At 52.0% G+C, this 24,020-nt stretch overlaps 7 protein-coding genes across 7 annotated transcripts; 5 read left to right on the forward strand and 2 right to left on the reverse strand.

The window, feature by feature from the left end:
* Nucleotides 1–1,186: 1,186 nt before the first annotated feature.
* On the reverse strand, nt 1,187–3,241 carry GUITHDRAFT_120734 (hypothetical protein; the record flags this gene model as incomplete). Its single annotated transcript, XM_005819996.1, has 1 exon — nt 1,187–3,241. One exon carries the CDS (start codon nt 3,239–3,241, stop codon nt 1,187–1,189), a length of 2,055 nt encoding a protein of 684 aa, XP_005820053.1.
* An 897-nt stretch (nt 3,242–4,138) lies between these two features.
* Nucleotides 4,139–5,306, forward strand: GUITHDRAFT_120735 (hypothetical protein; the record flags this gene model as incomplete). The annotated part of the gene is made up of 2 exons (XM_005819997.1): nt 4,139–5,062; nt 5,112–5,306. 2 exons carry the CDS (start codon nt 4,139–4,141, stop codon nt 5,304–5,306), a joined length of 1,119 nt encoding a protein of 372 aa, XP_005820054.1.
* A 3,166-nt stretch (nt 5,307–8,472) lies between these two features.
* GUITHDRAFT_81778 (hypothetical protein) lies at nt 8,473–10,901 on the forward strand (the record flags this gene model as incomplete). Its single annotated transcript, XM_005819998.1, has 12 exons — nt 8,473–8,649; nt 8,701–8,751; nt 8,844–9,011; nt 9,059–9,339; nt 9,670–9,841; nt 9,927–10,097; nt 10,186–10,266; nt 10,316–10,411; nt 10,450–10,512; nt 10,562–10,707; nt 10,762–10,827; nt 10,874–10,901. Coding segments are annotated over 12 exons (1,500 nt in total), but the record flags the coding sequence as incomplete, so codon positions are not given.
* Nucleotides 10,902–14,644: 3,743 nt separating this feature from the next.
* Nucleotides 14,645–16,477, reverse strand: GUITHDRAFT_166555 (hypothetical protein). The gene is made up of 2 exons (XM_005819999.1): nt 15,102–16,477; nt 14,645–14,840 (listed from the first exon to the last, which is right to left on the reverse strand). The coding sequence occupies exons 1-2, from the start codon at nt 16,256–16,258 to the stop codon at nt 14,681–14,683; spliced, it is 1,317 nt and encodes a 438-aa protein (XP_005820056.1). The 5' UTR covers nt 16,259–16,477; the 3' UTR covers nt 14,645–14,680.
* A 2,488-nt stretch (nt 16,478–18,965) lies between these two features.
* GUITHDRAFT_156162 (hypothetical protein) lies at nt 18,966–19,427 on the forward strand. Its single transcript, XM_005820000.1, has one exon. It carries the CDS (start codon nt 18,994–18,996, stop codon nt 19,156–19,158), a length of 165 nt encoding a protein of 54 aa, XP_005820057.1. The 5' UTR covers nt 18,966–18,993; the 3' UTR covers nt 19,159–19,427.
* A 480-nt stretch (nt 19,428–19,907) lies between these two features.
* GUITHDRAFT_120738 (hypothetical protein) lies at nt 19,908–20,360 on the forward strand (the record flags this gene model as incomplete). The annotated part of the gene is made up of 1 exon (XM_005820001.1): nt 19,908–20,360. The coding sequence occupies one exon, from the start codon at nt 19,908–19,910 to the stop codon at nt 20,358–20,360; it is 453 nt and encodes a 150-aa protein (XP_005820058.1).
* A 388-nt stretch (nt 20,361–20,748) lies between these two features.
* On the forward strand, nt 20,749–22,782 carry GUITHDRAFT_120739 (hypothetical protein; the record flags this gene model as incomplete). The annotated part of the gene is made up of 1 exon (XM_005820002.1): nt 20,749–22,782. The coding sequence occupies one exon, from the start codon at nt 20,749–20,751 to the stop codon at nt 22,780–22,782; it is 2,034 nt and encodes a 677-aa protein (XP_005820059.1).
* Between the last annotated feature and the right edge of the window lie 1,238 nt (nt 22,783–24,020).

Consider the following 24,020-nt stretch of genomic DNA (forward strand, 5'->3'; position numbering starts at 1 on the left):
CAACAGTGCCCGGCCGGCCGCGGCCGCGCGAGTCACCCGGGCCGTGGCCGCGGGCAGTGACCCCGCCGCTGAGTACCGGCGTACGGCGGTAGTACCGGCCGCCCGGCGCGGCGGCCCCGGCCCGGTTGCCTCCCGGCGAGTCCCCGGTTCCGACCGGCCCGGCGCAAGTCGGACCGGGCTGGCCCGGCGCGAGGCGCCCATCGCACACTGAGCCGTCGGCCCCCGGTGCGAGTGCCGGCGCCTTCCGAAGTTGGAGAGTGACCGTGCGGCGCGGCTGCCGCACACGGTGACCGGGTGCCGCTGGCCCGGTCAGTGCGGTCCGGGCCGTCTCGGCGGGCCGAGTCGGCGCCGTCCGTCATCATCCGAACTTCGCCGGAACTTGACCGTACTTCAATAATGCCACGCGGTCGGTCGGACTCCTGAGACTCAGTGACTCTTGGCAGTCCTAGCCAGCCTGTGACGGTGGTTGAACGGCCCGCGACCGGCCCGCCAAGCTCGCCCGGCGGCAAGGCCGCCTCCGAGGCTCGCCGCCGCCGCTCCGACCGTACCGACTCACAGAGTCACTGGCCGAGTCCGATCGAGGACTCTCAGAGTGCCGGGCCGGGCCCGCCGGCCCCGGCAATCTGGGGACACTGTAACGGGGCGGCCGGGGACACTGTAACCGGGCCGCCCGCCGCCGGGGCCGCGGGGCCCGGCGCCCGGCCGGGGGGGCATGCCGGGGCCGGGTCCGTCACCGTGACCCGGCGCTTCAGGAAGCAGTGAGTGAGAGTCAACCGCTGCGGCTCACTGCGTTGCAAACTTGCCCGGAGTCCGGGTCCGAGTCAGGGCCGCCGCGCCGGGCTTCGGAAGTTCGGGGGAGTCCCGGCCCGGGCCGCACACGGTCCGCGGCTCCACTGTGACTTCGGCCGGAACCGTCTTCGGAACTTGCGGAGTGCCGCAGTCACTGAGTGCCTTGAAGGCTTCCGGGCAAGTTGAACGCCGGACGCTGGCAGCCTGTCGCCATACTGACACATGATTGGCGACTAACGGAGTTTAAGACTACGGTAAAGTCACTGAGTGCAGCAGGGATTTCGATGCCGCGTAATTTAATGTTCGCCCAAGCCTGCGTGAAAGCTGCGACTCCTTGACGGGAACTTCAGTGAAGCGGCAGTCTGAGCCCCGCTCTCCCTTGCTAATGCCGGTGAGCTCACACGACATCAATACCCGCTACCTCTGCCTGCCTCCCTTCCTGCCCTCGCTTCCATCCGTACTCCTCCAGCGCACCGCTGCCCGTGATTTGGCCTATCCGAAAGGCCTCGAGACTTTCTCGCGGCACCATGAACACCACCCTCACCTTCCATCCAGCTGCTGGGATGCCAAGCCCCGTGAGAGCCTCTGCGAAGAAAGCCAGCTTGAAAGCGTGGACGTTTGCCTCTGTCACCTGCACAAACTCTACTAACTTCCCGCGAGGCTCTACTATGATAGCGTCGTAGCCTCCTTGAAAGGGGTTGACGGGCTTCAAGCAAGTTCTCTCTGCAGGAAGCGTTTGCATGCCTCCCTTTGCATCAAAGGTGATGACTGGACATCCCTCCCATTGCGTGAGCTCTTGAGATCCCCGATACCTCAGGCTCAGCCCGTACTTGATCTTCTTGAAAAAGAAAAGCTCGAAAAGATGGCCCCTTGTAGTCGGATTGCTTGCCCCATACTTTGAGAAAAGCCTCGTCAACGTGTCTAGTTCTACCGCTTCTGCAAGCTTCGTCGCGACATACTTGCTCACAGGCATCCAGATCGATGCCCCGTTGTACTCGAAGCACGCAATCAAGCGGTTTACAGTCTGCGGTGATGAGTCGCCTATGTTGCCATCGAAAATGATTTCTAGGTTTGGACAGAATCTCAAAGCCGTATCCAGCCTCTGTTTCACCAATGATGCGGGCGTCTCGAACATGTACCGACATGAGCCGCCAGCCAGGTAGTATTTCAGCTTGATCTTCTCTCGTTCAGACCTGTTCCTCTTCCATGTCTTCAAGCCCATGCTCGCCGCACTTTCATCCTCCTCCAGCATGCATGCTACACCCTGATAGAAATCGTCCCACTCCACTGCTTCCAGGTACTCACTCTCCGTCCAAGATACAACGGTGTGTTCTTGGAGATTCACCCGATTGTCAGCTTCATCGTTTGTCTTTCCTCGAGAGGACATCGATGTCGCTACTACAACCCGTCGATTCTCTCGATCAGCTAGCAGCCATTTCCTACATGCGTCCAAGAAGTCTACGTGATGTGATTCATGCCTCAAGATCCCGTCCAGGACCACAAAACCCTTCTTGTAGTCCTGCCATTCTTCCAGCATTCTGTTGATTCCTACCCACGAGGAGCGCTTTGGAATGCTGCACGATCTCCTCTTATCGCCGAGGATTTGGATGCAATCAGCGTCGTCGGATGCATTCAGCCTGATGAGCGTTACGCTCCATTCCCTCATGTCAAGAGATAAGCAGAAGGCTAGCGTCGTCGTCGTCTTCCCCGTTCCCGGCGGGCCTTGGATCCAGCCCAGAGCCTGCTTCTCCACCACCTTCTCCCTCAGGAAACAATGCTGATTCTTGAAAGCTTCCCGGCAGTAGAGAAGAAGCTCTCCGTCTCTTTGTAGGTAGGATGCATCGAGACGAAAGTACTTGTTGTCGTTGCAAAAGCCCGTCCGATCCAGTCTTGCATCTGACTCGATCCAAGCAATCGGTGGCACATGGGATCCGGTGCTCTGTCTCAAAAGGATAAGTTTTTCTTCTCCAAGCTGCATCTTATCGTCTCCAAGCTGCTTCTTATCATCTCCAAGCTGCTCGTGTCTCCTGACAAGGGCAGCCTTCATCGTGGGATCCTGTTCATGTCTGATCTGATCCAGTACCTCTTGGATGTTTTGTTCCACAAGCTGCATCTTTCCTTCTACCCCCCTTATTTTAGCTTCTACATGCTCGATCTTTTCTTCTACCCCCTTGATATCTGTTCCTACAGGCTTGACATATCCTTCTCCTTCCTGCTCGGCAGACTGGTTACTGACATTCATCCTAGAGTAGCACACCCGGCGCCTCTTGCTCGCCTCGTTGTTCCCTTCCGGCGATGACTCGCATATCTCCCCCCCTCCCGAGATATCACCTCGTCCTCCCTCCCTAGCGCCCATAGCCCTCGCCCCTCGCCCTCTTGCTTCTCTCTGCGGGCTGCGCATCTTGACCTCAGCAAGCGGGTCCTTGTCAGCCTTGCCGACCTGCTCTGCCATACAGCGCACCGAGCAGTACCCACGGATATACGGCACTCGGTAGGGGTCATCAGTGGGGGTACTAAAGAAAAACCTTTCACCAATGGTGCGCCGCGAGGGTCGACGGAGAAGTGTGGACTTGAAGCTGGGTAGCGACATGTATGTTACAAGTAAAGGAGCGAAGAATGTTCGTATGATCAGAACGTGTAAGAAGACTAAAAGCTTACAGATCCATAGCTTACAGATCCTTACCACGTTGAAGCACTGTCGAGCTAGGCCACCTTGCAAGCTGACGTGCTTGATGCTTTGACTCTTCACGTCCCTCATGCGTCATGGTTGATGGCTTTCATCGCTGACATGATCATGGCATGTGCATGAGCTGCTTGTTGCTAGACTTCAGACATGGCAGATTGCGATGGCGACGGGATGCAGCAGACATTCATGAGTCTCTCTTGGTTCTCATATGATTCAAGGAGGAGACCCATGTGACCTGTAAGCTACATGATCTCACTCTGCCCTCTTTAGGCCCACATCTGATCTTGAGGGGCAGATGGAGAGATGGAGACAGATGGTTGCAGTGTTGGATGATGACATTCAATGTTGTGGTCGTCAATCGTCTCCTTCAATGGTTGCTCACGCTCTCTGAAGGAACTGTGTGCCAGGAGGCACCAGGCACGATGAGAGTGCAAATCTGACGCAATAAAGGGCTATCAGAATGAAGCCTGGTACTCACGTTTGAAACTGACTTCCTGGGTTACCCAGGGCGCTCAATCTAAGCTGAATCATTCTGCTGGAAAGGACTGCTGGAAAGGACGGGTCTTGTGAAACAAACTGAGAGGGGCTGAATATCCGTGCTGGGTTACAAACGAAGAACGGGCGAGCCTGGAGTACAAGCAGCCTCCTCGTGTGCGTCGAAGGATGGAGTACAAGCAGCCTCCTCGTGTGCGTCAAAGGATGGAGTACAAGCAGCCTCCTCGTGTGCGTCAAAGGATGGAGTACAAGCAGCCTCCTCGTGTGCGTCGCAGGATGGAGTACAAGCAGCCTCCTCGTGTGCGTCGCAGGAATGAGTACAAGCAGCCTCCTCGTGTGCGTCGCAGGATGGAGTACAAGCAGCCTCCTCGTGTGCGTCGCAGGATGGAGTACAAGCAGCCTCCTCCTGTGCGTCGCAGGAAGGAGTACAAGCAGCCTCCTCGTGTGCGTCGCAGGATTGAGTACAAGCAGCCTCCTCGTGTGCGTCAAAGGATTGAGTACAAGCAGCCTCCTCGTGTGCGTCGCAGGATGGAGTACAAGCAGCCTCCTCGTGTGCGTCGCAGGATGGAGTACAAGCAGCCTCCTCGTGTGCGTCGCAGGATGGAGTACAAGCAGCCTCCTCGTGTGTGTCAAAGGATGGAGTACAAGCAGCCTCCTCGTGTGCGTCAAAGGATGGAGTACAAGCAGCCTCCTCGTGTCCGTCGCAGGATGGAGTACAAGCAGCCTCCTCGTGTGCGTCGCAGGATTGAGTACAAGCAGCCTCCTCGTGTGCGTCGCAGGATGGAGTACAAGCAGCCTCCTCGTGTGCGTCGCAGGATGGAGTACAAGCAGCCTCCTCGTGTGCGTCGCAGGATGGAGTACAAGCAGCCTCCTCGTGTGCGTCGCAGGATTGAGTACAAGCAGCCTCCTCGTGTGCGTCGCAGGATGGAGTACAAGCAGCCTCCTCGTGTGCGTCGCAGGAATGAGTACAAGCAGCCTCCTCGTGTGCGTCGGAGGACGGGGCTCTCCTCCCGACTGGGTCTGCAAGTGATTCAGCTATGGCTTGCGCTTGCACATGACTGCTCTGCCAACGGTGGTGACTCAAATCAATGGGTAACGCTTCAGAGCTCGGCGAACTTCCCTTGACTTTCGCCTGCTTCAGGAGGCCACAGTGAAGATCGATAACAAAACGAATACCAAGTACCATGATGGCGGCATGGTGGTACTGGGGCCGACAATCGTCAGGTCTACTCCGCGCAGGTTGATCGAGCGGCGAAGTTCATTCTCCGGGGGCGGCGTAAGCACGGAGGCTGAGCGTCACTTGAAGTCCGGTATTCCTGGCGCCATGATGAGCTAATAATGATTGAGTCACGGGCATGCCACGGTACGGTACCGGGTACTACCGTTGCTCACTGGAGTCCGACGGTCACGCTCTCTGAAGGAACTGAGGCGATGACTAAGGGAGAACCGGGACTCGGAATCACTACTGGCTAGTAGTACTGAGACTCCCGTTAGTATTAAGTTCAAGTACTATAGCACAGCCTTCCTCACATCCGACTGGCCCCCACGCCGGTGGCAGGAATACTGACGTGACCGTCGGAGGCTATCATAGTACTAACCGTTGAACGGTCATGACACTCAGCCGAGATCCGATGATCCGATCGGACACACTGTCACTGTGACAGTGAGAGACGCCGCCGGGCCGGCCGCGGGCATCCGATCAGATGATAATGTCACTGAGTCAGGCTCCGCATCTCAAGGCCCGACCGTCGGAGAGTTTCTGCCTAGTAGGACTCGGCGCGGCCCGGGAGCGGCCCGAGCATGACGGGCCCAGTCCAGCCGGGCCGCCGGGACCGTACGTCGGGGGCCCGGCCAGCCTGCCGGGCCGCGGGCTGACCGTACCGTAGTACTAACGTAGGGTGGTAATTCTTGGGACCCACCCCACATGAGTTCTTTCAAATTAGTTTGATCCACCCCTATACGTTTCCTTTTCCTGAGCTACTCTTTCACCTACCCCACCCTATCTCCTATACACTACCCACCTTACTCAATCATACAGGCGGCCCCCACCCGACGATGCAACAGGCTGGAGACCGTAAGGGCTGGGGTAGTCGACTTTGAACAGAAGCTTGGGAGGACCGGGTCATTTAGAGACAAATGGATGGGTGGCGATCATTCGTCAAATCAGGAAACTACTAGCGAGGGTACTGAATGGGAGGGTAGTACATTGGAATTTGTGGGTAGGGTGGCATGAAGAAGAGCAGTGTCGGAAACATGGGGGTGGATGACGAAGAGGTGGTATGGAACAGGGGGTGCACCTCCAGAAGGAGGGGTGGCCTTTGGCAGTCGGGTGGGAGGTGGGAAAATGAAAGTGACAAGGGAGTAGATAGGATAAATCAATTAGAGGTCCAATTAGTAAAGCACATACCATCAGACTTCAGGATCTGCATTACATATCGGGTGTAACAAGGAGGATGAATGGGGTAGGAGAAAAGTGGGTGGGTCTTTGCATCCCCTACTTTTTAAAGGGGTGATGAGGGCAACAAGTCCACGAAAGGTAGGGTAGTGTATAATAAAACAAGGGGGTACTACAAGGGAAAAGTGGGGTTATGTTCCACATGAGGTAGGGTCATCAATAAGCCGGGAAAGGTAGGGTAGGGTCACAGGGATCCAATGGCGGGATGCGAGGGTGGATTGGTGGGGAAGACGAGAATGAAAACGTGAGAAACAAGGAAGCAGGCGACACGCAAGACATAGTTGAAAGAACCAAGATCAACCCCACCCCAAATCTCATGGCCAAGCCTGCAAGAAAACCTGCCTTATAGTTGCTTTGATCGTAATTGCACTGGAATTCGTAAGAGCTGTGTCAGAATCCACATGGTCTGAAATTCCGGGATCTATCTGACAGACATGACTACTTGAGGATTTATCGTTTTGACCATAGGCAATGAACTACAAGATGTTTTGTGAGTCGTGTTAGCCAGATTGAAATTTACTAGGGAATAGTTGTAACCTGATCTATTCACAGTGCAATGACTAATATGCACGATTGTGCGGATAAAAACAGGTCATGATGATACAGGCATAGAAGCGATCTTGCTGTCTAGATGGTTGACCTTGAATTCTCACACTGCCCTATTTATATACACTGCGAGACCTGAAGAAACAGTGAATTTGTGATGTGCCACTCCCATGCCGTGTTGTTGGTTGAAAGATTGTTTTTCATGGACTTGTTCATTCATATCATATTCACGCCAGTCGAAATTAATTCTTTACACTGCAGACTGATCCTAAGATTGAATTTGGATGTTCATGATGATGGCTGCTGTAAAAGCGAGATATTGCTATCCTGCTAATTTGCGATCCTAAGGTGACCTTTCTCTTCCTTCTTCGAAACCGAGTCCCATTCGCTTTGTAACGTCTGTTTTGATTTTTCTGTCTGGCAGAAAATCAGGATTCAGATCAAGCCATATAGTAATGCTCCGACTCTTGGATTCTGTTGCTTATCCTCTCATGTAGGTGTGAACCTGGTTGCCTCCGTGTACACGCACAAGCATGGAAATGCAGGGTGGTGATGGAAACACCAACAAAAACATTTCAGAAGGTCTGAGTGGTGCCATGTCGGATCCAAAGTTTCCCAAACAGGGTGGCGTTAGTGGGCTCGCCTCACACGAGCATTTGCCTGCGCCTGCTCTTCCACCAATGTCTACAACCATGATGGGAATTTCCTTTCCAGGAAATCAGTCAAAGCCTCTTCCGCAGGGACAGAGCCAGGTCATTGCTCCTGCTAGCACGGATGTCAGCTGAGTGCTTGGCAGGCCTTGTCTAAACCCCTTCAGTCAACCCTCCCGGGACTCCAGGCCTCCAACATTGCCAGTCCTTTGCCTGGTGTGAAGCCTGTGATGCACTCCGGCGGACTTGCTGCTGGAGGAAATTTGCCGCAAACTTCTTCACAGCCGCTCCCTGGATCCTTGTTGCTGGGGTCCCATGCCCTTCCTCAGGCGTCCATAGGAACTTCTTTGCTTGCCAGTCAAAGTGGTCCCCTTCAGACACCCCTCCAGCCTCTTGCGCAAGTGGTTGACTTATTGCATACGATTCTCTGCATGGAAGGTGATGGTTTGCTCGCAGGTTCAAACTGCAAACTCTGGACTGCAGACAGCGGCGCTTCAGTCTCAAGGGCTCTCGACGCTAAAGCCAATTACCACAACACAAACAAATACAAGTGCTACAAGTGCGCTGAATCTATCAATGCCACAACCTTCTGTGCAATTGCCAGCACAGACTTCACAGAGCTTGGTGATTGTTATATGCATGATTGGTCAAGATTGAGTCCTAACCTCTTCTTTGAAGAATTCAACGATTTCCATGTCTGCAGGACCAAATTTTCATGTCCGGGTAAATTTTGCGTGCGTATTGGTTTGGCTTGTTGACGCAGTGGTGTAGGTGAGCCAAGGCAATTCGAAATCACAGAACGAGCAGAAGAAACAGGTTTTGATTTTGTCTTGGTCTCCCTTGTAATAACAATGCAAAAGTTGAAGGAGACTGATGCTCTCGACTATCTCAATCAAGTGAAGAAGCAGTTTGGGGACAATCCAGAAATCTACAACAAATTTCTTGACATCATGAAAGACTTCAAATCTCATGCTATTGATACCCAGCGGGTGATAGAGAGGGTTTCGAAGTTGTTTCATGGCCATCAGGTTGGCTTGCTACATCTTGTTTTAATCCTAGTCCAGTGAATGATTCACCAGAGTCTCATTTTGGGCTTCAATACATTCCTTCCTGCAGGGTATAAGATCGAAGTACGACCGGCTCCTGCACAGGTTCTTAGATATTCATACTTCAGGTTGATGACGATTTACAGCAGCAACCTCCTGTAGTGCAGCCTCCAAAGAAACTTGCGACACCAGCAGCTCAGAATAAGAAAGCTGCGCCTGAATTCGATCATGCTTATTCTTATGTCTCCAAGATCAAAGCAAGATTTGCCAATCAGCCCAATGTCTATCAGCAATTCCTCCAGATTTTGCAACGATACAAGGATGAAGGGTATGCAATCGCACAGGTATGACTTGTATCGATCGCTCGCTTGTGTTGAGCGCATGATGCCAGGTCAAAGAGCAAGTTGCAGAGTTATTCGCTGGGCACGAAGATTTGCTGGGAGAATTTGGAAACTTTCTTCCGGATCCTTCTGCTAACAAACCATCCGGCGTCTCCGGTGCAGCCATGCCTTCGAAAGCAATGAAGAAACCGAAGGTGAATGGACTTCCTCGGCATGGTCTTGTGCTTGACTATGCCCTCGTCCCAGCCTTCTGCAACCCAGCCAGGGCAGCTGTCTGCCTCACATCCAACTCAGCAGGTGTCACGAGCAGTGCTTCTGACCGTGATAGGCAGTCGGTGAAACCTGTGATTGGCAGAGCGCGAACATGATGGGGCAATTTACAGCCGGAGTATCAACCTTGGCAAACCAGTCTTCTGCCTCCAACAACCAAGCTCAAGGGCAAAATGTGTGATACGTTCGCATGAAACTTGATGTTCTGACGCTTTTGCTTCAAGGATTCCTCGCAATCTGCTACCAATTCATCCACGGTAAAATCACCAATATGCTGGTCTGCTGCTGAAAATTTTGTCAGGCAAAGTCATCGAACAAGAAGCCCGCTGAGAAAAAGCCAGAGCCAATGCCGGAAAATACGAAGGAGGCTGCTTTGCTTGAAAAAATCAAGAAGAAGTTGTCCACGCAGGTGCAACTCGTATCTTTCTATCGTTTTTCTCAAGCTTAGGATGATGCAGGCTCCGAATTGCTACACTGACTTTCTCAAGTGTTTGAGTTTGTACGTTCAAGACGTTCTGACGGCGAATGAGCTGATCACACTGCTGGAAGATCTGATGGGAGGTGTGCTAACTTTCATGCCACCTGTCGTACGGCTCTCATCCTGATCTTTTCGTTGCAGGCCCTGGTTTTCGTGAGTGCTTTGAGGAGCTCAAGCATTACTTGGGGATTCGAGATGGGCCTAACAACAAGTACAAGACGAACGTACCGATCAGCGAGATTGATTTCAGCAACTGTGCTTCCATGGGCACAAGCTACAAATGTCTGCCGGCCGATTATCCATTGCCGACTTGTGCGGGACGTACGGAGCTTTGCGATGAGGTATGTCAAGTGCTGCTCCTTTTGCCCATTTGCCTGATGCCGAAGTCTTCTTGCTATCAATCTTACGTGTCAAATGTGAACCGCCTAGGTGCTAAACGATGAATGGGTCTCCGTGCCTTCTGGTTCAGAAGATTATAGCTTTACACATTACAGAAAGAATCAGTATGAGGTTGTTGGTGCTGGAAGTATGGTGCCGTGAACGTCTGACGTGCGTCTAGGAGTCGCTCTTCAAATGCGAGGACGATAGGTTCGAGCTCGACATGCTTATCGAGACCAACGCGTCAGCCATCAGGGCGATGGAGCCTCTGCTGGAGGTCACCTCGCTCCCTGAAATGGAATGTGAAGTGACTAGAGCGTCCAGGAGTGCGACAAGGACAGAAGTCGATCAGCTAAGATCAACATTTCATCGCTAAAGGTGAACACCAAATCCTTAACATTGTCAGCCCGTTTAAGAAATGCTCTAGGCCATTCACTACAAGGCGATCGAGCGAGTTTACGGCGACCATGGGCAAGAAATTACTGAGCATGTCAAACGCGCTCCCCGTGTGGCTCTCAGTGTCGTCCTTCCACGTTTGAAACAGAAGGATGAAGAATGGAGGAAAGCCAGGAGGTGGACCCGATTCATTTCGCTGTCTGCTCCGAGTTGCTCTGAAACTATTGCTAGGGACATGAACCGCATCTGGCGAGAGGTCTACAAGGACAACTATTATAAATCTTTGGACCATAGGAGGTGGGACACTTGCATGTATACATTGCCCCAATGACCTTCTTTCCAGTTTCTACTTCAAACAAATTGACAAGAAGGGATTGAGCGCGAAGAGCTTCTTGGGAGAGATCAAGCAGAGTCAGGAAGTTGGTTCAAGCAAGGAGGAGTCTCCTTACCTTGTTTTCTCCCTTGGAAGGAAAGACATTCATCAAGATATCCTCGAAGTTGTCGGCAAGAGTGCGGCAAACAAGTTGATGGAAGGAGCCGAGGCGCGAGTTCGCAAATTCTTCCACATCTTCCTTCACGTGTTCCTGGGCCTGAAGAAGCGATGCATTGACGACGTTCGGGCTCGCGCGAGGATGACGACGAAGAAGGAAAGAAAGTCGGATCAAGACAAAGACAAGGATTTCCTGAACCTCAGGAATCGTAGTCTTTCCAAAGAAGATGAAGAAGCGAAAGACGAAGACGAAGAGATGAAGGAAATGAATGACGACGAGAAAGAATCGACAGAAACCAAAACGGTTGGTGACGATACGGATGAAGGCGAAGAAGTTGCCAAGACAAACAGGGAGCAGGTTGAGAAAGTCAAAGATGCTGAGGATGAAGATGAAGAAGAAGAAACGGAGGAGGAGTCAGAAGATGAGGACCATGACATCTGGCAGTCAGTTCACAGGTGCACACAGATATGAAAGTTCCTGTAAGCTAACAGCATCTCGTTAGTCTTTCGACAGAGTTTCTGCCTCTCAAGACTTATGCTGAAGAAAAAGTGAGGTATACCAGGTTGTGACATTACGATTAAGTGCAATCAACAGAATGGACAAGTTGATGACATCATGTTCTCTTCATATCCCAAGGCTCAAAGGTTGTCTTTGTTGTTGGATGAATTTATACCCACCCGTTGCAACTCATATGCGAACTCTACTTCTCTCTTGTGTTCTGCGTCATCAAAATCATGATGATGCTTTTTACCTGGCTTCTTCTGACACGAATGAAACAACAGCGGAGTTCACGTATTCTACGGAAATCTGTCCTGTTATGTATTCTTTCGCTTGTATCAAAAACTTTACGAGGTCTGCCTTGAGACCTGAACGTGATCCATCAATTTTGAATGGCTTGCAGCGCTTGCTGAAAGCAAAAAATCTCGCCAACGAGATGTCCAAGGTGATTCTTTTGGTGGTTACAGTCGAGGTTTGACTCTCAACAGCGCGAGGAGGAGGTAGAGATCAACAGGGATCAAGAGCCAAAATCAGGAAGCCAAACAGCCGAAACCGGTAAGAGACTCGCTGACCCCGTGCCTCGCCGGCTCCTCACAGATCATCAGATGCACCATGTGCTGAGCAGGAGGGCAGCAAGAGCGCTGAAGCGATCTACAAGAAGTTCATGAATATGCTGATCCAGCTGGTGGAGGAAGCCATCGATACCTCAAAGGCATGCGGAGAAATGAGAAATGAGGCACGGTAACTTGCTGTGTATCAGTTCGAAGATGATTGCCGGATGCTCCTTGGAACTAATTCCTATGAGCTTTACACGCTTGAGAAGGTAACACTCCTATCCCCTCTTGTTGTCTACTCGAGCGTCTTCGTGCTTCGTGTCGCTCTCTCATCCTCCCTCAGGTCGTGGAGAAGCTTCTCGGTCAGGTCCAGTCCATCACCTCGGAGTCGAGCACCCAGACAGGCGCGCGGCACCTTGCTCTCATGGAGTACGAGTGTCTCCGCACTGACGCTGAGAACTGGGAGGTGCTCGAATCTCGTGCTCCCGCTCGGCCCAGCTGACATCTCAATCTCAGGACATCAGCCCGCTCGACTACCTCGGAAACGCGTCCTGTCTGAGCGGAGAAGAGGTGAAAGAGACAAGCAGTGAGAGGGGAGAGCTGACGAGGAAGCAGGGCTGCTTCGCTTTCTTTTACAGCACCAAGGATGAGAAACTAACAATCGCGCTGCTAGACGTGAAGGAAGGCGGCAAAGCTGACACCCGGTAACTTACAGCAGTTGTTGAGCGTCGAGGGCTGATTTTGTCATGATAGCAACGAAAGGAAACGAGAGGACTGGATTGACGATCTCTTGTCTACAATAGCTGATTCAGATGCTGTCGACAAGCGTCCGTTCCTGACCCGAAGCCTGAATAAGTGTCTCGACAAGTACGGGAAAGAAGAGGAGAAGTTTGTCCGCATTGGGTGACTCCACCTTTGCTTCTCGCTCCCGTATCTGACCCCCCACAAGCTGCATGGAGATCAAGTGCAGCGACAGCCGCGTCTCGTTCGGGCCGGTAGGGCTGGGAGCATGCGAGCGACTCGTTGACTTGGTGCAGATGACCAACGAGTGTCAGTACCGACGAAAATTCTCCAGGGACGCCTCCTACTACTCGACCTCGAGGTCGATCGTGATGGGTCAAGGCTGTCGACTGATCCCCCTCCTTCCCCTGCAGGCGAGCCAAGAAAGTTGCGGCATGGCAGGAAGAGCGTCTGAAGAAGATCCCTGAAGAAGCTGCCGCTGAGGCTGCGCGACTCGCCGAGCTCGAGGTGAGCAAAACCTTTTAGCTGCGGCTGTTCTGATGACTTGGTCAGGCGGCTCAGAGAGCAGAAGAGGAGGAGGAGGTGCGATGGTTCGTAAGGTAAAGGAGTGCTGGACTGATGCGTTTGCAGGATGATGAGAACGAGGAAGATGAGGAGCAGGAGACAGGAGAGAGGGAGGGTGAGTCGTCGTCGCCCGTGCGTTTATCTCATCACGTGAAATGGAGCAGATGAAGAAGGCGAAGGCGAAGGCGATGCAGAAAACGAAGCTGAGGCCGAGGAAGAGGGAGGCCTTGATCAGCTCGTGAAGGCTGGACAGCATGAGAGCGCCGTGAGCAAGGCAGCAAGTGAAGCACAGGAAGAGGTAGCGGCTACCATGATGCATACGTCGTTTGACTGCAACAGCAGGAAAAGTCGGAGCCCATGGAGGACGTGACGTCTGAGAAGAACGACAAGGAGGAGGCAGGAGAGGAGGCCAAACCTGCCAGCAAGAGACCCAGCAAGACGAAGAGAGCGGAGGAGAGCAAGGAAAGTAAAGAGTCGAAGCGCGCAAAGAGGGAGACAAAGGAAGCCAGCAACGATGAAGATCCTGCGAATGCTCAAGAGGTGTTGGAGGCGGGGAGGAAGTAGCTCAGGCTCATTGAGTCCTGCAGGAGTCAAAGGAGGAGGAGGAGGAGAAGGAGGATGCAGTCAAGGTACGGGATGACTCGAGGACCGCGTGCTCCTTGACTTTAATTTGCAGAAGGACAAGGCAGGCAAAGACGACAGCTCGGAGTCCAAGTCAAGCAAAGAGGTAAAGCTCTTTGCTCCTCGTCCGCTGTCTGATCTGCCTTCAGAGCAAGGAAGCCAGCGCTGCTCGAGCCTCGCGGAGCAGCAGAAGACGAAGATGAAGATTTTGCATACCTCGAGAGGTTTCTCCGCCTTCCTCTTGCCTTTCCAAGACACAATGACCGTAAGATTTTCGCATGGTTATCAACAACATCAGCTCTATCCCCATCATCTTCATAATATCTTGAAGAGAAGCTGTATCTGAAATGTCTTCAAGCTTTGATAATTTATGAATACATTTATACTGACTCATCTTCTTTTCCTGTCCGTTCCCGTTCCTTCTGCTTCAACTTTCCTTTTCTGCTGTTGCCGTCCGTCGCCGTGTCGCTTTGTCTCCGTTTCTCTCTTCCAACAGATTCTGCTTAGTTTGCCGATTTAACCAATTCCAAGGTTTGTTGGGATGAGATTGGCATGGCAATCATCTCTATGCCGAATATTCGAATTCATCAACGTTTGGTGTTGGTCTTCAGACAGGAGAAGAAACATTGGAGCGGATACCATCTTCATTTTAACAGCAATTTATTATTTCTATTTCACATCTTACAACCAGAACGGATTTTCTACTTGCATCCATCCATCATCAAAGCGCTGCTCCTTTCTGGCAGCATCCTCAAAGAAGAAGTCCTGCCCTCTCCTCATCCAATCATTCGACACATCTAGTTTCACATCCCCCATCACATTCGCTTCAGCATCAGCGGGCCTTGAAGCACAAGTCACGGGCTCTGGCGATCCCGGGGAGTGCGGGCTCGAGGTCTTGCTGGCATCATCCTTGGCTTTCTTGGCTGCATACTTCCTATGAATCTTGCGCACGTAGGCATCGTCGTAGTGGCCGGGCATGCCGACCTCGGGGTTCTTCTTGTAGGGCCACCGGCTGACTCCCAACTTGCGACAAGCCTTCTTCATAGCCGTCGAAGAGATCCCGAGACGCTTAGCAGCCTCAGTGAGCGAAGTGTCGGAGTACATGTCGAGGATCTCCAAGGTAATGCAGACAGGCCCGGTCGAGTCCTTCATCTGCTGCCCGGCTTTCCTTCTTGGGATCACTGTAGAGACGGCACCATTGCTGGCAGACTCCATCGAGTTGAAGTTGAGAGACATTCCGTGCATGTCTGGAACCAAATTCTCCATGCCCATCATCATGGAGTTAGAAGGGAGCAAATTGTCTGTGTAGGGAACAACATTGGGAGCAAACGAAAACATCTGTGGCTTGCTCTCGAACATCTCCTGGGGAGCAGGCGGCATTGCAGTATTCATGTGCACCAAATCACCGGTATTACGCATGTAAGGCATTTCTGCCGGCACTTCTTGCGGTTGCGACCATTCACATTTATCGTAGGCAGGATTGAAGATTGCCATCATGTGCGTAATAACCCCCATTCCATTGACAACCGGATAAACCTGAACGTCGCAGAAGACCTCAGTACAGTCGATCGTTGAGGTAAACATGCTGCCGAACTGGCTTGTTCCATATTGAGCTTCATTAAACAGGCTGGCCCACACGGAAAGATCTGTCCTTGGTCCTTGAATCATTCTCAACGTGCGCCCTCTGATCTGATGGTCGGAGATACCATAGAGGTATGTAAATGCTGAACTGACGTACTCAACGTGAAACGGTTGAGAGATGCCCAAAACAACCTTAGCCATCCCGTCGTCAGCCATGGCGGCCTTGCTGTATACCACGTCTGCAGGTTTCATGGTGAGCGAGCAAGCGACAGGCTCGTTGTTCTCCAGGATTGGCTTGGAGTTGACAGTGAGCACAAGATAGTTTCCGGAGCTGGTGTACATAGTAATCGCAGCCTTGGACTCCTTCCCCATCAATGCGGCTTGAATGAGCATGCTCACTTTTCGTACGTCTGTAGCAGGCCCCTGAATCAGCTTCAAGCTTCTTCCCGCGACTTCCTCTCGTGAAAGCTTGAAGAGATCGAGCCACTCCTGACTAACGCGAAAGATCTTATGAGGTGCTGTCAGGCCAACAACCAGTGTAGAGACTCCAGTTTCGAAGTCGATGGCACCGTTGTAGTTCTCCATAGTTTCAATTGCAGCTGGCTGGAACGGTCTCTCAGCTGAATACGCTGAGTTTTCCCAGCCAAAGTTTACGCTCTGAGGAAAAATTGTTTCCATGGTGCAAGAATAGTCGAGGACAAAGCTGCCTGAAAAGGCGAGAGCAAAAAAAATCGAATCAAAATGAAATCAGCGACACGGATAGAGCTGAAGACAAGGGTGACAGTGGAGGAATAGGTTGAATGAAATGTGTTCGAGAAGAGAAGAGGGGAGAGGGGGGGAGGGGAAGCGTAGGAGAAGGGCGTGTAGGGGGTTGAGCAGCGAAGGTGATGGAGGAAACGGGGAATGGAAGGGATTGTAAGCACGGGGAGAGGAAGGAGACAACAGGAAGGGAAAGGGGGGGGTAGACCACCCCACCCTCTTCGTATTTTCAACTACCAAGTACCCTTCGCTCTCCTGAACAGATATGGGTAGTGCGTTTTAGGATGGGGTAGGTCACATCAGCAGAAAGAAGCTCAACTCAAGGTAGGTGGTGAAACAGTTTCTACTACCCCATCATTGCATAGCAATTTTCCATTAAAATATATGGTGGGTTTGTGAAGAGACCATCGGTTTAGGGGTGGGGGTATCTCAACCACAGCGCACGAGTCCGTGACAGGGGGTGGTCTAACCATGGGGGTTCCATGGCTTGAAATTGGAGGATGGGGTTGGTGTGACATGGTGTGAGATTTTCACTGGGGTGAGGGTAGTTCTAAATGGCCTTTGAAGGGTGGGTACCTTAGTGTCAGGGACACCACCAGGTACTTTTGATGTATTATAGATGGGTCCTGGTAATGATGCCGCTCGCTATCGAGACCGGTACCCCTCCTGGATAGAACTGGCGCTCAATGCTACCCCACCCTAACCCCAAGGACCCCCTCATTCGAAGGAATGCACTTTCTGGGCTAGAAGCAAGTAGACCGCTTTTTCTCCTCAACCACCCACCCCACATGATGCCTTTACTTCGATCGGAAGACCCCAAAATCGTGAGATTTGTGACATAGATTACGAGATTTTCATTTCTTTTGTCCTCAGTGTTTGAATATTTCATAAGATCTTTGAAAAATGACATTTGAGCCGGATGCCTTGATGAAATTGAGTTGGTAGGGTAGTGTACTGTGATTGTAGCTGACGATGGGGGACAATGGGGTTGATATATAACTACTTATAAACGACCAAAAACTCTGAATTTGCATCGCTTCGGTTATTATAAGAGCTTTATAGCAATCACGAAAAACATGACTTATAACACGAATTTGTAGGAGGAGGCTGCCATGAGATACCAATCGTTTGGAATCTTAAAGGTCGAGATCTTTGCTGACCCAAAAACCACCCCTCCTTACTATGCGCCCCCACCTACCCACCCCCTCTTCCAATTCCGCCCAAGATTTTGGCCAGATCTTAGCTAAATCTTGAGGAACAAGGGGAAATGTGGTAAACTAGAGCACTCTTGTAACGAGGCTTGCATGACAAGGATAAGGGTCGCTGTTTGTGTGATTCTCTACAAGTAGAAATACAAGAGCCGGGCACCCGATTGATTTCACCTGTGAGCGTGCTTAAGCAGTATCCGGGTAAAGTTTGGTCCCAATTGAAGTAGTCAGGGTCGGAAAGGGAAACACATAAGCACTGGGGTCATATATGGGGTCGTTGGAGACACGTTTTTTTTTAATCAAGATCTCAAACGCAGTTGTTTCAAAGGAGAGCTGACATCATGAATTGGAATATGGTACACACAAGATCTGATCTCCGGTCAGCAGATCTCGTAGAGTGGCAAGATCCGAAACGATATGTTTCTGGGTACAGTCAGGAGTCTTCGTTTCAATGTGATTCCAAAGAATCGAAATTCGCATCTCTTGAATGTGTGTAAAACACGTTCAAGGAGACGGACAAGCGTCGGTCACGTTACTAGTCACGATCCTTATTTGGTGCAAAGGAAATCTGATCTCCTCCAATCTCTATCTAACAGTACCCCCCCACCTCCGATAATCGAATCATGTAGTAGGGGGAAGGGGGTGGTCTTCAAAAATCTGATCCGTCCTTTCGCAGATGGAAACCTCCAGAAGTGTCGAGACTGGGTCGGAAGAACACACCGATCAGATATATCTGCTGACAGGTCTTTATGTGAGAGAGTCTAAAGGTTTGCATGTTTAAAAAAAAAGTTTATGGATATGGTACTAACCAACGGACAGGACTTTGAGTAAAGTAGGACCCCGGGCGCCGGCCGGTGGCCCGGGGCCGCCCCCGGGCCACTGCAGAGCAAGCCTCGGTACCTCGTACTGATCTTTAACTTAACTTTCAGTAAACCCAGGTGCACATCAGTTGCCAGTATGGAGACAGCGTCGGTACTGTGAAGCAAGAGCAACAGCTTCGAGACGACCATGATCTTGCTTATCTTCTCGCATTGACAGAGTGTTCGACACCATGACTCATCTCAATACAACTCTCTCTCAAACTTGCATGAAATTATTCAGCCAAAGTACTCGCATTCAAGGCGAACTTCGTCGTCACTTCGATCTCCAAGACGACCTGTTAATCTACATTGACTGTATTTCTCGTCGCAGGATCTGCATTCCGTAAGCTGCTGGTAAACAAGTTTGAAACAAATTCGGAGATCTTGAGCGGTGCGATGGACTTGGGCTGGAGCTTGGCTGTTGTAGTCTGATCTTGGAGAGTAATGTTGGTTGTTGTCAGCCAAGGCTGATCGCTGACTTGGAATGAGTGAGGGCGACGACGCTGGTCGAGCCTGCTGCTCGGTGTATGTAGCGGCCTGAGCGATGAGATCCATGGCGTCGCGAGCGGCTTGCATGTGAACTTCGATGGCTTCTCTGGACTCGAGTACGAAGTTGAAGAGAAGTTCTCGCCAAGCGCAAGCCTTGAAGCGTGGTTGTGGACTGCAGTACCTCGTGAAGTGGAAAGATTATTCCAACGCCGCTTCAGAGCAATCGTGGCTGCCAGCAAAGACTCCCCGTCAACGCTCTTGAATTCATCTGATGATAGCCTCGGATGCTTTCGATCAAGCAGCGCAGGAAGACGCGGCGTCAGCTTTTTGGTTACGGGGTTCTCTTCCTGACTTGGTCTGCAATTGATTCATCAACGGCTTGCGCTTGCACATTACTGCTCTGCCAACGGTGGTGAAATCAATGGGTAACGCTCAGCGGCTTCAGGACTCGGCCAACTTCCCTTGACTTTCGCCTGCTTAAGGAGGACGCAGTGAAGATCGATAACGAAATGAACACCAAGGACCATGGTAGTACTGGCGGCCGACAATCGTCAGGTCTACTCCATGCAGGTCGGTAATCGTTCATTCTCCTCCCCTCCAACGCACACGAGGAGGCTGCTTTCAACCGGTTGTACTCCATGAAACTCACCCGTTCTTTTCCTGTAACCCATCTACAGATATCCAGCAACTGTCATTTTGTTGCTCAAGACTCGTCCTTTCCAGCAGAATGATGAAGCTTAGATTGACCCTGGGTACCCCAGCAAGTCAGTTTCGAACACGAGTACGAGGCTTCATTCTGATAGCCCTTTATTGCGTCAGATTTGCACTCTCATCGTTCCTTGTGCCTGCGAGAGCAACTATAGAAGGAGACGATTGACCACCACAACGGTGCATGTCATAATCGAACACTGCAACCAGAAAGTGGTGGAGAAGCGAGCTTTTGGCTGGATCCAAGGCCCGCCGGGAACGGGGAAGACGACGACGACGCTAGCCTTCTGCTTGTCTCTTGACATGAGGGAATGGAGCGTAACGCTCATCAGGCTGAATGCATCCGACAACGTTGATTGCATCCAAATCGTGGACGGTAAGAGGAGATCGTGCAGCATTCCAAAGCGCTCCTCGTGGGAAGGAATCAACAGAATGCTGGAAGAATGGCAGGACTACAAGAAGGGTTTTGTGGTCCTGGACGGGTTCTTGAGGCATGAATCACATCACGTAGACTTCTTGGACGCATGTAGGAAATGGCTGCTAGCTGATCGAGAGAATCGGCGGGTTGTAGTAGCGACATCGATGTTGGAGACCCAGTCGGGAGGAGAACCCCGTCCTCCGACGCACACGAGGAGGCTGCTTGTACTCCATCCAGGCTCGCCCGTTTCTTCTTCTGTAACCCAGCACGGATATTCAGCCCCTGTCAGTTTGTTTCACAAGACCCGTCCTTTCCAGCAGTCCTTTCCAGCAGAATGATTGAGCTTAGATTGAGCGCCCTGGGTACCCCAGCAAGTCAGTTTCAAACGTGAATACCAGGCTTCATTCTGATAGCCCTTTATTGCGTCAGATTTGCACTCTCATCGTGCCTGGTGCCTGCTTGCAAGGTGGCCTAGCTCGACAGTGCTTCGACGTGGTAAGGATCTGTAAGCTATGGATCTGTAAGCTTTTAGTCTTCTTACACGTTCTGATCATACGAACATTCTTCGCTCCTTTACTTGTAACATACATGTCGCTACCCAGCTTCAAGTCCACACTTCTCCGTCGACCCTCGAGGCGCACCATTGGTGAAAGGTTTTTCTTTAGTACCCCCACTGATGACCCCTACCGAGTGCCGTATATTCGTGGGTACTGCTCGGTGCGCTGTATGGCAGAGCAGGTCGGCAAGGCTGACAAGGACCCGCTTGCTGAGGTCAAGACGCGCAGCCCGCAGAGAGAAGCAAGAGGGCGAGGGGCGAGGGCTATGGGCGCTAGGGAGGGAGGACGAGGTGATATCTCGGGAGGGGGGGAGATATGCGAGTCATCGCCGGAAGGGAACAACGAGGCGAGCAAGAGGCGCCGGGTGTGCTACTCTGGGATGAATGTCAGTAACCAGTCTGCCGAGCAGGAAGGAGAAGGATATGTCAAGCCTGTAGGAACAGATATCAAGGGGGTAGAAGAAAAGATCGAGCATGTAGAAGCTAAAATAAGGGGGGTAGAAGGAAAGATACAGCTTGTGGAACAAAACATCCGGGATGTACTGGATCAGATCAGACATGAACAGGATCCCACGATGAAGGCTGCCCTTGTCAGGAGACACGAGCAGCTTGGAGCACGTCTGACGCAGCTTGGAGAAGAAAAACTTATCCTTTTGAGACAGAGCACCGGATCCCATGTGCCACCGATTGCTTGGATCGAGTCAGATGCAAGACTGGATCGGACGGGCTTTTGCAACGACCACAAGTACTTTCGTCTCGATGCATCCTACCTACAAAGAGACGGAGAGCTTCTTCTCTACTGCCGGGAAGCTTTCAAGAATCAGCATTGTTTCCTGAGGGAGAAGGTGGTGGAGAAGCGAGCTTTTGGCTGGATCCAAGGCCCGCCGGGAACGGGGAAGACGACGACGACGCTAGCCTTCTGCTTGTCTCTTGACATGAGGGAATGGAGCGTAACGCTCATCAGGCTGAATGCATCCGACAACGTTGATTGCATCCAAATCCTCGGCGATAAGAGGAGATCGTGCAGCATTCCAAAGCGCTCCTCGTGGGAAGGAATCAACAGAATGCTGGAAGAATGGCAGGACTACAAGAAGGGTCTTGTGGTCCTGGACGGGTTCTTGAGGCATGAATCACATCACGTAGACTTCTTGGACGCATGTAGGAAATGGCTGCTAGCTGATCGAGAGAATCGGCGGGTTGTAGTAACGACATCGATGTCTTCTCGAGGAAAGACAAACGATGAAGCTGACAATCGGGTGAATCTCCAAGAGCACACCGTTGTATCTTGGACGGAGAGTGAGTACCTGGAAGCAGTGGAGTGGGACGATTTCTATCAGGGTGTAGCATGCATGCTGGAGGAGGACGAAAGTGCGGCGAGCATGGGCTTGAAGACATGGAAGAGGAACAGGTCTGAACGAGAGAAGATCAAGCTGAAATACTACCTGGCTGGCGGCTCATGTCGGTACATGTTCGAGACGCCCGCATCATTGGTGAAACAGAGGCTGGATACGGCTTTGAGATTCTGTCCAAACCTAGAAATCATCTTCAATGGCAACATAGGCGACTCATCACCGCAGACTGTAAACCGCTTGATTGCGTGCTTCGAGTACAACGGGGAATCGAACTGGATGCCTGTGAGCAAGTATGTCGCGACGAAGCTTGCAGAAGCGGTAGAACTAGACACGTTGACGAGGCTTTTCTCAAAGTATGGGGCAAGCAATCCGACTACAAGGGGCCATCTTTTCGAGCTTTTCTTTTTCAAGAAGATCAAGTACGGGCTGAGCCTGAGGTATCGGGGATCTCAAGAGCTCACGCAATGGGAGGGATGTCCAGTCATCACCTTTGATGCAAAGGGAGGCATGCAAACGCTTCCTGCAGAGAGAACTTGCTTGAAGCCCGTCAACCCCCTTCAAGGAGGCTACGACGCTATCATAGTAGAGCCTCGCGGGAAGTTAGTAGAGTTTGTGCAGGTGACAGAGGCAAACGTCCACGCTTTCAAGCTGGCTTTCTTCGCAGAGGCTCTCACGGGGCTTGGCATCCCAGCAGCTGGATGGAAGGTGAGGGTGGTGTTCATGGTGCCGCGAGAAAGTCTCGAGGCCTTTCGGATAGGTCAAATCACGGGCAGCGGTGCGCTGGAGGAGTACGGATGGAAGCGAGGGCAGGAAGGGAGGCAGGCAGAGGTAGCGGGTATTGATATCGCGTGAGCTCACCGGCATTAGCAAGGGAGAGCGGGGGAGGCGTATGGCAGGCGAGGCAAAGATCCGACAAGGAGCGGCGGCTGGTCACCAAGAGTCTGGGAAGATGATCAGCCTGATGAGATTGACGTGTTGTGGAATAGACTCTTCACTCGCAGGGCCCGGGTAGTGTGTACTGAGAGGTTGAAAGGCAAACTAGTTGATCACTTTCACGTTGTACTTGACTCAACAGTGTCATAATGTGAGACGGTAGCCCAACGTGCCAGTGTCATAATGTGAGACGGTAGCCCAACGTGCATTACGCTCATACAACTTGACTTGGCTTGTGCTTACTTGAGTTCGAAGTCTCTCCGACCGTTCACATCTCCTAAGTTGCGCACCTCAGGGAGTCATTGCGATGTACTGCTGCAATTTCCCTGATCTCCTTGATGAAACGTGCCAATATGAAGCCTCACAGTGAAGGAAACACATGATTCTTGAAGCTTTAAGTCTGCTGCCCACTTGTTACCAAACGGCGGAGGCCGGCCCCCGCTTGGCTTGAAGGTTCAACCGGTTGCCTGCCGACTGGCGGCTCACGGTGGAACCGTATCCGACTCCGGTGGCCGGCGGCGGTCGGAGCCTGGCCGCGTCACTCAGAGGCTTTCATGCGCCCACCCGGAGGTTTTGATGGATCCGATACATGATGCGGCGGCCAGCCGACGGTGCCAGTCAGATAATGATAGCCCCACTGAGCCAAGTTAACAAAAACTCTCCTGTAAACCAAGACGACTTACTCGGCGTGTTTCAAGCCTCGGAGGCAACTTGAATGTAGTGCAGAGACGAAGAGGAGACTCCTTCCCCGGGCCGCGGGCGACCTAGCGTGTGGGTGCTCAGCCTAGACGGTGTGTTTCACATTCTAGCATACAGTCTATGAAGGCTCTCATGTGCTCCTCAATGCCTTGAGCAAAAACTCACTGAGTCAGGTCTTGTTACCATTGAGATTGATGTGATATCTGCTTGACTTGAAGTCACGGAGTTGGCACAGCCTACAAGTCTAACAACTTGACTTGCCAAACTTGTGCTCCCGGCTGAGTCCGTTCAAGCTTAAGTTTGGCAAAGTGGATCGCCCCGGCGGCGGCCGCCGGCGCCGTGGCCCCGCCGGTCCGATCATCATGACGCTACTCAAACGGCGCTACTAGGCCCGGCCACTAGTGCCCATCGGGGCCCGGGCCTGGGCCCGGGCCCGCCGGGTCATGGGTCACCGGGTT

This window comes from Guillardia theta (genome assembly GCF_000315625.1).
Source record: "Guillardia theta CCMP2712 unplaced genomic scaffold GUITHscaffold_195, whole genome shotgun sequence".
NCBI classification, from domain to species: domain Eukaryota; class Cryptophyceae; order Pyrenomonadales; family Geminigeraceae; genus Guillardia; species Guillardia theta.

What these genes read in the sequence shown, in the direction of transcription:
- GUITHDRAFT_166555 (XM_005819999.1), bottom strand. Translation starts at nt 16,258, where the DNA reads ATGGAAACAATTTTTCCTCAGAGCGTAAACTTTGGCTGGGAAAACTCA. An exon ending in ACCTTGGAGATCCTCGACAT is followed by an intron (nt 14,841 to 15,101) that starts GTACTCCGACAC and finishes TTGTGCTTCAAG; the next exon opens with GCCCGCTGATGCTGAAGCGA.
- GUITHDRAFT_156162 (XM_005820000.1), top strand. Translation starts at nt 18,994, where the DNA reads ATGGCTTCTCTGGACTCGAGTACGAAGTTGAAGAGAAGTTCTCGCCAA.